Below are 12,757 nucleotides of genomic sequence, written 5' to 3' on the forward strand. Positions count from 1 at the left end.
TTTCTCTTTATAAATTATTCAGCCTCAGGTATTCTGTTATAGCAACACAAAATGGACTAGGACAGTCTCCTCTTCCTATTTCCTCTGCCCTAACCCCAACCCCAAATGCTCACTGATGGATCAGAGGGAGGGAGCAGGAGCTTGTCCCCAGGAAAATATCCTCCCTCCGGTGTTCTTTGGAAATGTCTTGCAAAGATGTCATCAAGCTTCCCACTGCTTTCCCCAACCCTTCACCTCCCTCCCATCTCTCTACTCACTGCTAATCAATCACCACCGTTCCTTCCCTTGTCTTTTGACTTTTCATTTTCCTTTCTTTTTTTCTCTCAGCACCAGAAAGAGGAGGTTGTAGGATGAAAATGGGGCCCGGGGGTGTCATGCCATCTGAGAAGATTATTATTATTATTATTATTATTATTATTTTGAGACAGTCATGCTCCATCACCCAGGTCAGAGGGAGTCTCTGTCTCAGAAACAAACAAACAAAACACAGGCTTTGGGGTCCAACAGACAAAGGTATGAAAAGCGGGTCTNTTTTTTTTTTTTTTGTATTTTTAGTAGAGACAGGGTTTCACCCTGATGGCCAGGCTGGTCTGGAATTCCTGACCTCAGGGGATCCACCTGCCTCAGCCTCCCAATGTGCTAGATAACAGGTGTGAACCACCTCACCTGGCCCTTTTTTCTGGTGGGGGGGAACAAATCTCACTCTGTCACCACCTAGGCTAGAGTGCAGTGACACCATCATAGCTGAACTCTTGGGCTCAAGCAATCCTCTCACTTCAGCCTCTGGAGTAGCTGAATTACAGGTGTGCTAGTGTACCACCACACCTGGCTAATTTTTGTTTTAAATTTTTAGTAGACATGGGGTCTCACTGTATTGCCCAGACTGGTCTCAAACTCCTGGGCTCAAGCCATCTTCCCACCTTGGCCTCCCAAAGTGCTGGGATTACAGGCACAAGCTACTGTGCCTGGCCAGGTATTCATTAAATTATAATCATTTACAACTAACTTAGATTTCATATCATCTTGTGAATGTATCAAACCTTTTTCAGAAGGTAATTACAAAGAATTCAAGAAAGGAAATGTAATCTTAGTGATTACTAACTCAGCAACAAAAGATATTTATATAGTTACAATGTATAAGGTAAACAGCTGAGTTTCAACTCTTGGAATCAACAGATGAACAAAGCAAGGAAGACTTAATTATAGCCACAAAATAAACATAACTGTCATCAGCCTTGATGTTGCCCAAGCAAAAGCCTAGAAGACGTAAACTGGAAGGTGGAAGGAGAAGACAGCTGAAGGGAAGGGTGGCAGCTGTCCACTAATAACACAGGGAGAGTTGACAGAGAAATTCCCTAGATTCCTTGCTTCTAGGTTGGGATATCTCTGACACATGTCCTACATCAGGAGCTGACAAACTTTTTCTGTAAAAAATCCATATAGAACAGGTGCGCTGGCTCACGCCTGTAATCCTAGCACTTTGGGAAGCCAAAGCGGGCAGATCACAAGGTCAGGAGTTTGAGACCAGCCTGGCCAATATAGTGAAACCCTGTCTCTACTAAAAATACAAAATTTGGCTGGGCCTGATGGCAAGCGCCTGTAGTCCCAGCTACTCTGGAGGCTGAGGCAGGAGCATCACTTGGACCCGGGAGGCAGAGGTTGTAGAGAGCAGAGATCGTGCCACTGCACTCCAGGCTGAGTGACACAGTTAGATTCCATCTCAAAAAAAAAAAATCCAGATAATAAGCCAGGCACAGTGGCTCACGCCTGTAATCCCAGCACTTTAGAGGCTGAGGCAGGCAGATCATGAGGTCAGGAGTTTGAAACCAGCCTAGCCAACATGGTGAAACACTGTCTCTACAAAAAATACAAAAAAAAATTTTAAAGCCAGGTGTGGTGGCTAACTACTCAGGAGACTGAGGCAGGAGAAACGCTTGAACCTGGGAATTGGAGGTTGCAGTGAGCCAGGATTGTGCCACTGTACTCCAACCTGGGCAACAGAGCAAGACTCTGTCTCAGAAAAAAAAAAAAAAAATCCAGATAATAAATAAATGTTTTCGGAACTGGGTGTGGTGACTCACGCCTGTAATTCCAGCACTTTAGGGGTCTAAGGTAGGACTATTGTTTGAGCCCAGGAATTTGAGACCAGCCTGGGCATAGCAAGACCCCTATCTCTACAAAAAAAAAAAAAAAAAAGCCAGGTGTGATGGTGTGCACCTGTAGTTCCAGATACTCAGGAGGCTGAGATGGGATGATCACTTCAGCTCAGGAGGTACATTTTTTCTTCCTTAATGGTAATCATATAAGTTAGAATTTATCAGAATTCCTGTGTTTGTAGGGTACAAATCTTTAGCAGGACTACAACTGGCAAGCATGTCTTTGTGAAAGTTGAAAGTTTTATTTAGGCCGGGCGCGGCAGCTCATGCTTGTAATCCCAGCACTTTGGGAGGCCGAGGCGGGTGGATCACGAGGTCAAGAGATCGAGACCATCCTGGTCAACATGGTGAAACCCCGTCTCTACTAAAACTACAAAACATTAGCTGGGCATGGTGGTGCGTGCCTGTAATCCCAGCTACTCAGGAGGCTGAGGCAGGAGAATTGCTTGAACCCAGGAGGCGGAGGTTGCGGTGAGCCGAGATCGCGCCATTGCACTCCAGCCTGGGTAACGAGCGAAACTCCATCTCCAAAAAAAAAAGAAAGTTTTATTTGATTCCTTTATTTATTTATTGTCTTCCTAGTGGTCCAAAAGTTCAAAGTTTTATGAATCCTCAAATATATGCGGCCTTTGGGCATTTCTGATACATACTGTCCTGATAAAATCGGACAGTCCCAAAAGAAATGGACCCATAATTACCCACAATAAATCAGCCCAAAATAAAGAAATATTTCAGTGACAAAAACTATCATATATATTAACCAGTAAACAAATGTATGGAATAATTTCAAACATCTATTATTTAAATTTTTTGATGATTGGCACAAAACACATAATATGTTCTTAAAATGAGAACATCTATTTTTTAAAAATTGGTTAATGAGTACCGTCGATTCAAAGAGCATTTAAGATTAGCAACTGCATATGAAACTTGCAATGCCTTGGAATCGTTAAGATCATACGTGAAACTGGATAGCTTTCCCAAATTTGACATTCCTAAAAAAGTACCTGCCATGCCAGTCGTTGTGGCTCACACCTATAATCTCAGCACTTTTGGAGGCCAAAGCGGGGGAATCACGAGGTCAAGAGATCGAGACTATCCTGGCCAACATGATGAAACCCTGTCTTTACTAAAATTACAAAAATTAGCTGAGTGTGGTAGCATGCGCCTGTAGCCCCAGCTACTTGGGAGGCTGAAGCAGGAGAATCGCTTGAACCCAGGAGGTGAAGGTTGCAGTGAGCCGAGATCCGCCACTGCACTCCAGCCTGGCGATAGAGCGAGACTTCATCTCAAAAAAAAAAAAAAAAAAAAGTATCTACCATGACCAGGCATGGTGGCTCATGCCCATAATCCCAGCACTTTGGGAGGCTGAGTCAGGCAGATCACCTAAGGTCAGGAGTTTGAGACCAGCCTGGCCAACGTGGTGAAACTCCATCTCTACTAAAAATACAAAATTAGTGAGGTGTGGTGGTGGGCACCTGTAATCTCAGCTACTCTGCAGACTGAGGAAGGAGAATCGCTTGAACCTGGGAGGCAGAGGTTGCAGTGAACTGAGATCGTGCCATTGCACTCCAGCCTGGGCAAAAATTGTGAAACTTTGTCTCAAAAAAAAAAGAGTACCTGCCATTAGCAATAAATATTGAAGCTGAACAAACTGTTTCTAAAATACCAACAATACATTTCCATCAAGCTAGAGAAAAAGCTGAATTGTCCTCTCTGTAGAAAATTATAAAATTGTGATTACATGAAAAGACAATGACAGTATGCAGCCACAAACCACAGGAGAAAAACATTAGAAACGTGTCAAGAAATTCATAAAATTATCTTGTTTTTCTGGGTTTTTATGTTGGTCATCGTATTTGCCAACTTTTAAAAATGAGCTTGTCATTTTGAATAAAACTCAGGTGCCGGGCTCGATGACTTACACCTGTAATCCCCATAATCACAGCGGAGATGCCTGAGGGAGAGGGAGGGAGACAATTCAGGATGAGCTGAGTTTTACCTACTACCACCTGTCCTGCAACACCTCCATCAGCCTCCCTCTTCGGTCCTCCTTACCCCATCCGAGTTCCCGTCTTCTGTCCACTCTCTCCTTGCTGTGGGCCTCATCCCCCTACATCCACCCCTTTCCCATATAGCTGTGCTTTATGCCCTTCAGCCCCTTGGGCAGGCCAGCAGAATGCAGACCCCCCCAGGACAAACACACTCAGATCACCCCAAAATGGAAATTGGGCTCTGTGATAACAGAAACCAACCCCCAAATGTCAGGAAACATGGCAGTCCTCTCCCTTCCTCTCAGTCTCTTTTGGAACATTTGGAACTTATGGCTGGACCATTTTGGAACATCTAGTCAGACTTTGCAACCCCACCCCCACCTCCGCTTATCTGTGATATAGGCCACGAAAATGTTGATCTGGAGCCCACAGAAGGCCAGCGCAAAGAGAAGTCCATGGAAGTCCGTGTCCTATACTAACTGCCTTATCTTGTAGGAAAAGAAAATCGTTTTACCTGAGGAAGGCAAGCATTTTGGGAGGCCGAGGCTTGCAGATGACGAGGTCAGGAGTTCGAGACCAGCCTGGAGTTTGAGGTCAATATGGTGAAACCCCGTCTCTACTAAAAATATAAAAAATTAGCCAGGTATGGTGGAAGCCTGTAGTCCCAGCTACTCGGGAGGCTGAGGCAGGAGAATCGCTTGAACCAGGGAGGCGAAGGTTGCAGTGAGCTGAGATCGTGCTATTGCACTCCAGCCTGGACATTCTGGGCAACAGAGTGAGACTCCGTCTCAAAATAAAACAAAAACAAAAAAAACTCAGGCTCAATTTCAAATCAAATTTTTAGTCAATTTTTTTTTCTTATTTCTTTTTTTTAGTCAATTTTTTTTAAGGTTCCCACAAAATCTGGATTCAACCCCAACTCTTTTGCACAGAGGGCAGATTGAGGTTTCTAACTGTGGAAGGAATGGGAGAGGCTTTGGTCAGCGGTGGTTGTGGGGCAGTTCGCGTGCAAACTCCACGGCTCCATGCCCCGTGGCGGGGACACTTGCAGGCACCAGCTTGAAAAACGCCATCGGGCGCGGAGCTGACCCACTCGGGTCCGGAGTCTATCCTAGTCGGATCAAGCAGCTGAACGCAGGCCCCGGGACCTCGTGGCGGCCGCTGCGACCTCGAGTTCTGCGTGTGGGCGGGAAGGAGGAGTGGAGCGCTGAGGGGGCGTGGGGCAGTGGTCTGGACAGCGGGAGCCAGTGCCTCAACTTCCCCAGGATTTTCCATTGGGAACGCCCCCACACACTGCGCCCAGCGTGGGAGGCGATCGCTGAGAACCAGGAGACACAGCCGGGCCGGGAGACCACAGAGCCCGGCCAGAAGACGTGCTGAGACCCGCTGCAGGAACCCCTACAGCTGCGCTGCGCTCACGCAGTGAGTCCCGGTACCTCGCAGGGTCACGGGCAGCCCTGCGGGAGGGGAGGGGCCAGAGCGGGGCCAGAGCAGGGCCTGGCCGCGCCCCGGAGTGTGAGGGGCGCCCCACCAGGGTCCGGGTGACTGCCAGGAGCTCCAGCGCTCTGCTCCCCTGGTGTCGCCCGAGGCTGCTGGAGGGTGGTGAGAACGTGGCTTGGAGAGGACGTCCTGGGGACCAAGGTCGGGAACCGGCCAGGCTCGTGGTGAAGCTGTCGCGGGAGAGGCACTGCCGCACCCGGACAGTGGGCTGGTGGGCTGGCCACCCTGGACAGCCTGAGCCTGCAGTTATCTCTGCAGCTGAAGGGGGAGACCTGCGAGTATGCAGGGAGGAAAGAGAAGCTTTCCGAGATGACGAGAGAGCCAGCCAGGCTGAAGGGCTCCGGAAAGGATCACAGGAAGTGGGCTGGAGGGTTCCTTGGGGGTGGAAGGAGGAGAGAACTAGTGAGCAGGCTTGGGGTCACGGGGGAGAGGGAAGAGGGCGAGGCTCCTCTCTTTCCTCTGTTGTTTGTGGGCATGATTACAACCCCCACCCCCACACCCCACCCCCGCTTATCTGGGATATGGGCCACGAAGCTGTTGACCAGGGGTCCACACAAGGCCAGTGCGAAGAGAGATCCGTGCCCTGTACTATCTGCCTTATCTTGTAGGAAAAGAAAAACCTTTTATCTGAGGAAGGCAAGCCTTTTAAAATTATCAGGCCTATCGAGAGGATCCCTTGAGCCAGGAGTTCCAGACTAGCCTGGGCAACAAGGCCAAACGCCGTCTCTACAAAAATACGGAAATTAGTCGGGTGTTGTGGCTTCTGCCTGTGGTCCCAGCTACTCGGCAGACTGAGGCAGGAGGATTGCTTGAGCCCAGGAGGTCGAGGCTGCAGTGAGACAAGATCTTGCCACTGCACTCCTGCGTGGGTGACAGCCAGACCTTGTGACCAAAAAAAAAAAAAAAAGAAAAAATCAGGCCCAGAGAGGGAATTAAAAGGAGATAGCAGTGACATCCCATTACCGCCTTTGAGCTATGTATTCATCTCTTGAAACTGCTTGCATTGGCTTGCTATTGCCATAAGTAGCGATGAATTAACCTAGTAATGCCACAGTGGACACTCTAACACACTCCCTGTAGCTTAACAGAGTATAGCCAATCACTATTCAATGAGAGTTCTGTAAACCAATGAAAATTCCTAACAACTTTGTATTAGCCCACAGCCCACTTCCTGTTCCCATTTTTTGTCTTTGAAAACCTGCTTGTAACAAAGCCCTAATGGAGCTCACATCCAAGGTTACTTGGGTCTGAGTCTTCCTGGCAGTCGTCCTCCCTTTGTTTTTGTTTGTTTGTTTGTTTGTTTGTTTGTTTGTTTGTTGAGACCATGTCTTGCTCTTGTCACCCAGGCTGTCATGCAATGGCACAATCTCGGCTCATTGCAACCTCCACCTCTGGGTTGCAGCGATTCTCCTGCCTCAGCCTCCCAAGTAGCTGGGATTACAGGCGGGTGCCACCACACCCGGCTAATTTTTTGTATTTTTAGTGGAGACGGGGTTTCACCATGTTGGCTAGGCTGATCTCAAAGTCATGACCTCAAGTGATCCACCCGCCTCGGCCTCCTGAAGTGCTGGGATTACACACGTGAGCCACCACACCCGGCCCCCTTTGGCTCAAGTAAACTCTTTCGATCATATTTTGTGTCTCAGCCTCTTCCTTTTGCGTTGACAATTGACTCCCAGAATATGGAGGCTTTGGCTATAAGGAGCAGGGCCATGGGTGACTCAGAGAGAGGTCCCCAACTGGGGCCTGGCTTTCCCACCATGTCCCCTCAGGAATCTCCCCCCGGGACGCCTGCACCTTTCCTGAGCCTGTAGAAATGTCAGTTTCCTCCACCTCCCAGCACGATAGGCTGTGAGGGACTAAGGCGATGGTGGCTGTAGGACTCCCCAGCTGACTGAGTGAACCTCTCTGTACCACCCACACCAGCACACCTGAAAGGCAGACAGGGCACCCCTGAGAGGCTTCTCCCATGGACCCTCCTATGCCACCTATGAGAAAGTTGCAGGAGGCAACCCAGAGGGGCAGGAAGAACACAGGAGGGAGGGGATGCTGGACACCCCCAGGATGCCATAGCAGAGATGCTTGAGGGAGAGGGAGGGAGACAATTCAGGATGAGCTGAGTTACCTACTGCTACCCATCCTGCAACACCCCCATCGGCCTCCCTCTTCAGTCCTCCCTACCCCATCCCTGTTCCCATCTTCTATCTATCCACTCTGTCCTTGCTGTGGGCCTCATTCCCCCACATCTTCCCTTTCTCATATAGCTGTGCTTCATGCCCTTCAGCCCCTTGGACAGGCCAGCAGAATGCAGACCCCTCGAAGACAAACACACTCAGTCACCCCAAAATGGAAAGCGGGCTCTGAGATAACAGAAACCAACCCCCAAAAGTCAGGAAACATGGCAGTCCCCTCCCTTCCTCTCTTCTCAGTCTCTTTTGGAACATATGGTTGTATTTTATGCACCTTCATGTCTCCAAAGTAACCCTTACCTGGTCCGTATCTCCCCATTATCCCACCATCAGAACATCTGAATTTGAGCACGGGGCTTCCTTAATGGCAGGACTCTAGAGTGTGAGGAGCCAGGAGAGAAAGTATATGGAGCACATGTCTGCCCCCGGAGTTCTATCTGTCTGAGTAGCCCAGTGTGTCTCCATCTTATGCCAGAGGGAGGGAGACCTTGGTGGGGAGGGGCTCCCCACCACCAGAAAAATTGAAGGGGCATGTGTACCGATTCCCATCCCCACCACTACCTTCTGTCCCTGGACTATCATCCCCTGTTGTCTCCATTCTAATGCTCTTTCCTCAGATCTTCCCACAGCTACTTCCTTCTAGAAGTCATCTGGGTCTCAGTTCAAATGTCATCTCTTCCAGGATCTTCCCTAAAGCGACCACTCTCCCCCAACACACACACAGACACACACAGACACACACAGACACACACACACACACACACATACACAACATTCTATGCCACAGCCCTTGCAGTATTTTCTGCTTACTGCTTACTGATTTTGTCCTACTGCTATCTGTTTTGGCGGGGGGGGGGTTGTTTTGTTTTGTTTTCTTGAGACAGTCATCCAGGTTGGAGTGCAGCAGCACAATCTCAGCTCACTGCAACCTCCTACAACTTCCTTCTCCCAGGCCCAAGTGATTCTCATGCCTCAGCCTCCCAAGTAGCTGGGACTTACAGGTGTGCACCACCACGTCCAGCTAATTTTTGTATTTTTAGTAGAGACAGGGTTTCACCATGTTGGCCAGGCTGGTCTTGAACTCCTGACCTCAAGAGATCTGTCTGCCTCAGCCTCCAAAAGTGCTGGGATGACAGGCATGAGCCACCTTGCCTTATTAATTTGCTGACTTGGTAATTGTCCCTGTCACCTCTCACCCCCAGGATGTAGGCTTTCTAGGGCAAGGACCTGGTCTTTTTCATATCTGCATGCCCAGATCCTAGAACAGTGCCTGGCACATAGAAGCCACTCAATAAATACATATAATTGAATTAAACACAGAAATGCTTAGCTGGTCAGTAAAGGGTCTTTATTGCTGCCTTTTTTTTTTTTTTTTTTGAGATAGAGTCTTGTTTTGTCACCCAGACTGGAGTGCAGAGGTGCAAACATGGCTCATTGCAGCCCCGACCTCCCAGGTTTAAGCTATCCTCTCACCTCAGCCTCCCAAGTAGGTGGGATTATAGGCATGTGCCACTATGCCTGTGTAATTTTTGTATTTTTTGTAGAGACAGGATTTTGCTGCCCAGGCTGATCTCAAACTCCTGAGCTCAAGTGATCTGCCTGCCTCAGCCTCCCAAAGTGCCGGAATTACAGGTGTGAGCCACCGTGCTGCCCTTATTGCTGCATCTTCATGCCCTGCCAAAGCCCCAGGCATTGCCCAGCCTGCAGCTGCCCCCAACCACAGCTGCTGCAAACCCACCACCATTGCCACCACCACCAGCAGCACCTGAGGTCCCTCAGGAACCATGAGTGGGCTGACACACTCAGGTCTTGCACACGACCTTCAAGCCCCAGTTCCCAACAGAATTGACTCCTGCTCTGAACTCCTTTCCCACCAGCCCCGTCCTTGTGAAACCGCGCTTGGATTCCACTGCTCCTATAAGCACACCCTTCTCCAGAGAGCCTCAGTACAAATGCACCACGATTTATTGAGGGATTCCCACATGTCAGGCACCATGCTAGGGGAGTCTCCAACATCATGGGCACGCCGAATGCCAGTGCTCTTCTCCCTCTGAGTCTCCCGGAGTCCCTGCGCCTCCTGCAGTCAACGTGACATTGTCTGTCCTGGGCAAGTTGCTGTGCCTGAGCTGAAGGGGAGGCCTTGTCCCGGGCCTGGGTCCCCCTGCCAGCCACTGTCTCCCTTGCTGTCTCTGTCCCTCACCTCCTCTGGTATCATGCAAGGCATTTGCTCATCCGGAAGCAGATTCTCTGGATGGGGTTGGACAGCCACACTGCTCTCCCATCTCTCCCCACTGTTTGGCCCAGTGTTTCTGTGAGAGGATCAGGACAAAGGCAAGAAAGCCCAGGGGGTTCACTGGCTGGCCTGTGATCCACAGCTCCTGTTTCTTCACCTAGATGCGGGATTTAGTGTGATTCTGAAGCTCAAGGCTGAGGCTGGCTGATGGATTATAGTTCAAGTTGGGGGATCTACAGGCAGGAATTATGGAGGTCAGCGTTTGGGTCAAGGAGAAGGGCCTGCAGACTTCAAGGTCCTCAGGCCCCAGCTACTAGCCATCTTCAGTTCCTTGGGCTCCTCTGCCAGGCTGTTGACTGCTCCATAAGATCGCCCTGCAACTGTCACGGAACCCTGGTCTCCAAGAGACCCAAAGCTCAGGGCTCTCCTTCCCTGGGTGCCAAGCCACATCCAGCACAGTCTCTTCTGAAGCTCAGACTTAGCCTCTTTCTTGGAGCAAGTAACAGGAAAAATGGGAGGTAAAGGAAGAAACGGAGCTCTCAGTCATTTGCAGGAGGGAGAGGGGTACAATCACCACACACACCATGTTCAGCGGAATGCCTTCCCTGTCACATATGCACACATATCTACGCATGCACATGCACACACACAGATGTTCTGAGACACACACTCTGAATTCTTCTGGAAGAGACGAACTGGCTTGAGAGGGCACAGGAAGCACCCAGGAATGGAAACTAGTATTTCCCAGACTCAAAAGACAGGACCAGTCATTGCTGCAGAACCAAGCAGGGTGACTACTGGTCTCTTGAGCCCAGATCACTGTTTTCTTTGGTTGGGTTCCTGCTCATTCCTGTTCTCAATTTTATCCTAGCGCTTTATCTCCAATGAGGCCCTTTTTTAACTGCCATGACCTAGATTTGCCTTCCTTGGTCCTGCGCATAGCAGGAATACTCACTGGTCGTAGGCTCAGCCAGCTCAGTACCCATTGGCTGCTCTGCACTAAGCCTGTGTCTCCATTGGCCACAAAATCAAGGCATCCTCATTCATCTTATTGCTATGGACTCCGGCGGCCGTTTTCATTGGCTGCCCTGTCCTGAAGCTCGATCTCTATTAGTTGCCACAAGAGGTAGTATCTCCACTGGCAGTGAATCCAATGGATGAATGGGCTTTGTCCTCTCCTTGCCACACTGGTAGGTGTCTCCCAACCTGTGCCCCTTCCTCAGCCTGCATTAGGGTGGGGGAGCACTGGGGGTGCCTGAAGAAGGCCCAACAGCCTCGAGAAGCCTCTGGTGCTGGCGCAGGTGCCTCCTCCTTTCGTGTTCTCCTGTGACCTCACACACCAGCTGGGCAGGGAAGGCCCCAGGAAGCCCCTTCAGCCAACCTGGGAGAAGAGAGACAGGGGCTCCAGTGAGATGGATGCAAGGAGCAGGTGAGGAGGGAAAGGGGGCCTTGTGGGGTCTCAGGCCTTCGGGGTCATTGTAGGTGTGAGAATTCATGGACAAGCCTGGAGCATCAGTAGAAAGGGCATGGGAAGTGGAGGTGACAGCAGCTTTGGGAGGGTCTGGGCTGTTTCTCAGTAGTGGCTGCCCATGTCACTTGGAGTGAGAGGTGGAGTCCTTGCAGGAAACTGTCAGGTCTTGCATGATCCCATCCCTGCCACCTCTGTGACCTCATTTGCTTCTCCCCCTTTGTCTCTCCTCAGGCCACACTGACCCCTTGACACTTCCTCAATCTCATATCAGCCTCAGGGCCTTTGCACTGGCTGCTGCCTCCAGGTGGGTCACTCTTCCCCCAGATACTGTGGGCCTAAATTAGCTCCATCAAGCTCCATGTTGCCTTCTCAGTGAGGTCCATCTCGGCCTCCCCAAGGAAAATTTCACTCATAGGTTGGACGCAGTGGCTCACATAGAGACAGAGTTAGTAGAGACAGGGTTTCGCCATGATCCCGTCCCTGCCACCTCTATGACCTCATTTGTAATCCCAGCACTTTGGGAGGCCGAAGCAGACGAACCATGAGGTCAGAGATTGAGACTATCCTGGCTAACATGGTAAAAACCTATCTCTACTAAAACTACAAGAAATAAGCTGGGCGTGGTGGCAGCCGCCTGTAATCCCAGCTACTTGGGAAATTGAGGCAGGAGAATTGCTTGAACCCGAGAGGCGAGAGTTGCAGTGAGCCAAGATTGTACCACTGCATTCCAGCCTGGGCAACAGAGCAAGACTCCATAAAAAAAAAAAAGAAGAAGAAGAAGAAAGAAAAAGAAAGAAAGAGGAAGGGAGGGATGGAGGGAGGGAAAAGAAAAGAAAAAAGAAAATTTCACTCTGCCCAACCCTGGAACTCCTGATCTTCTTTGCTCTGCTCATTTTTTTTTAATCCATAGCACTCATTACCTTCATATGTACTTCATAATTTACTTATCTATTTGGCTCATTCTTTATCCTCTGCCTCCTCTGCTAGAACGTAGCTCCAGCAGGGAAGGAAGTGTGGTGTGTTTGCTTCACAGTCCCTAGAACGGCAAGTGGCACTTTGTAGGTGCTTAATAAATATTTATTGAATGAATAAATGAAACACGGTCAGGCACAGTGGCTCATGCCTGTAATCCCAGAACTTTGGGAGGCTGAAGCAAAAGGATCACTTGAGCCTAGGAGTTCAAGACCAGCCTGAGCAACATAGTGAGACCCCCA

General features: G+C 49.7%; 1 protein-coding gene across 7 annotated transcripts in view; it reads right to left on the minus strand.

The window, feature by feature from the left end:
- Positions 1-9,781: 9,781 nt before the first annotated feature.
- The window catches only part of ARHGEF15 (Rho guanine nucleotide exchange factor 15), a 31,472-nt gene continuing 28,496 nt past the window's right edge, over positions 9,782-12,757 (minus strand). For 5 of the 7 annotated variants that reach the window (XM_037739610.1, XM_017531500.2, XM_017531499.2 and 2 more), the window contains one exon: positions 10,728-11,453. In XM_037739610.1, coding sequence (XP_037595538.1) covers positions 11,302-11,453 — 152 coding nt within the window. In that variant the 3' untranslated portion in view covers positions 10,728-11,301. Of the gene's footprint in view, positions 11,454-12,757 lie in introns of all 7 variants that reach the window. The other 2 variants (XM_017531496.2, XM_017531501.2) reach the window with 2 other exon arrangements.

This window comes from Cebus imitator, unplaced genomic scaffold (assembly GCF_001604975.1).
Source record: "Cebus imitator isolate Cc_AM_T3 unplaced genomic scaffold, Cebus_imitator-1.0 Scaffold72, whole genome shotgun sequence".
In the NCBI taxonomy this organism is placed as follows: Eukaryota; Metazoa; Chordata; class Mammalia; order Primates; family Cebidae; genus Cebus; species Cebus imitator.